General features: G+C 67.6%; 2 protein-coding genes across 6 annotated transcripts in view; one reads left to right on the top strand and one right to left on the bottom strand.

The window, feature by feature from the left end:
- The window catches only part of GUK1 (guanylate kinase 1), a 17,814-nt gene extending 16,988 nt beyond the window's left edge, over positions 1-826 (bottom strand). Inside the window, exon 1 of one of the 5 annotated variants that reach the window (XM_014945160.1) lies at positions 746-826. Coding sequence is in view for 1 of the 5 variants with exons in the window: in XM_014945159.1 (XP_014800645.1) it covers positions 742-784 (43 nt within the window). In the remaining 4 variants the exon portion in view is untranslated. Of the gene's footprint in view, positions 1-432; positions 472-551 lie in introns of those variants that run through there. The other 4 variants (XM_014945159.1, XM_014945161.1, XM_014945162.1 and 1 more) reach the window with 4 other exon arrangements.
- The window catches only part of MRPL55 (mitochondrial ribosomal protein L55), a 12,892-nt gene continuing 11,826 nt past the window's right edge, over positions 7-1,072 (top strand). Inside the window, exon 1 of the mRNA XM_014945166.1 lies at positions 7-39. The gene's annotated coding sequence lies outside the window, so the exon portion shown is untranslated. The remainder of the gene's footprint in view (positions 40-1,072) is intronic.

Raw genomic sequence — 1,072 nt, 5'->3', positions numbered from 1 at the left:
CTCAGGGTGTCCCCAAGAGGCCGCCTCGTTTGCTGTGAGGGGGATCCCGCCGTGGCTCCCCTCCCTGATCCAGAGTCCCTCCCCATCTCTTCTGGAGCCCCTTGAGGGACTGGAAGGGGCTCGAAGGTCTCCCCGGAGCCTTCTCTTCTCCAGACTGATCCCCCCTCCAGCTCTCTCAGCCTGTCCTCCCAGCAGAGGGGCTCCAGCCTTCACAGCATCTCCGTGGCCTCCTCTAGACTCCCTTCAACAGGTCCACGTTCTTCTGATGTTGGGAGGGGATTGCTCCAGCCCTCGCAGCATCTCCGTGGCCTCTTCTAGACTCCCTTCAACAGGTCCACGTCTTTTTGATGTTGGGAGGGGATTCCAGCATGCAATCCCAACCCACCTCCCGTTTGCCTTTCCTAACCGAGGGAAGGGACATCCCAGACCCACCCCCAGCAGCCCAAGGATGGCTGGCAGCGCTGGGGGAACGATGCCCGTCCCGCGGCCGTGGAGAGAGCAGACGCTCGGAGACAAAAGCTCGGCGAGAGGATGGCCCCCCCCTCACTCACAGGCCCCTGCGGGGTGACCACAACCACCCCCTCAGCGCCTCACGCCGACTGAGACACCCTCAACCGAGGGGCTCAGAGCCCCGGGGCCGCCCGGGCCTCACCCCCCGCGGCCGGGACGGGGGCTTCACGAGGGAAAAAAAGGGGGTTTCCCTCCCTCACGGTGGCTCCGTCCTGGCCCCTCCGCGCTCACCCGCCACCCGGGCGATGGGGCCGCGCAGCCGCCTCCAGCTCATGAGGGGGAACGATGGTTCCCGGCAGCCTCCGCGGCGTCGCCGCCGTGACGTCAGACGCAAAGGGCACGCACGCGCTCCCCTCGTCACGTGAGCGGCGGGGCGCACCACCGCGGCGAGGGGGGGGAAAGGTGGGGGGTTGAGGGGGGACATGGCGGTTCTGAGGGGCGGCTGGGGCTGAGCGGTGATGGCGGGTGAAGGGAAAGGGACGGGAGAGGTCAGGGCCGCGCCATGATGTGCGTGGCGGGAGAGGAGGGAAGACGGAACGGGGAGGGAATCGCGCTGGGATGA

Source organism: Calidris pugnax, unplaced genomic scaffold (assembly GCF_001431845.1).
Source record: "Calidris pugnax isolate Ruff unplaced genomic scaffold, ASM143184v1 scaffold54, whole genome shotgun sequence".
Taxonomy (NCBI): domain Eukaryota; kingdom Metazoa; phylum Chordata; class Aves; order Charadriiformes; family Scolopacidae; genus Calidris; species Calidris pugnax.
Note: the sequence above shows the minus strand (reverse complement) of the source record. Positions and strands in the feature narration are given on the sequence as shown.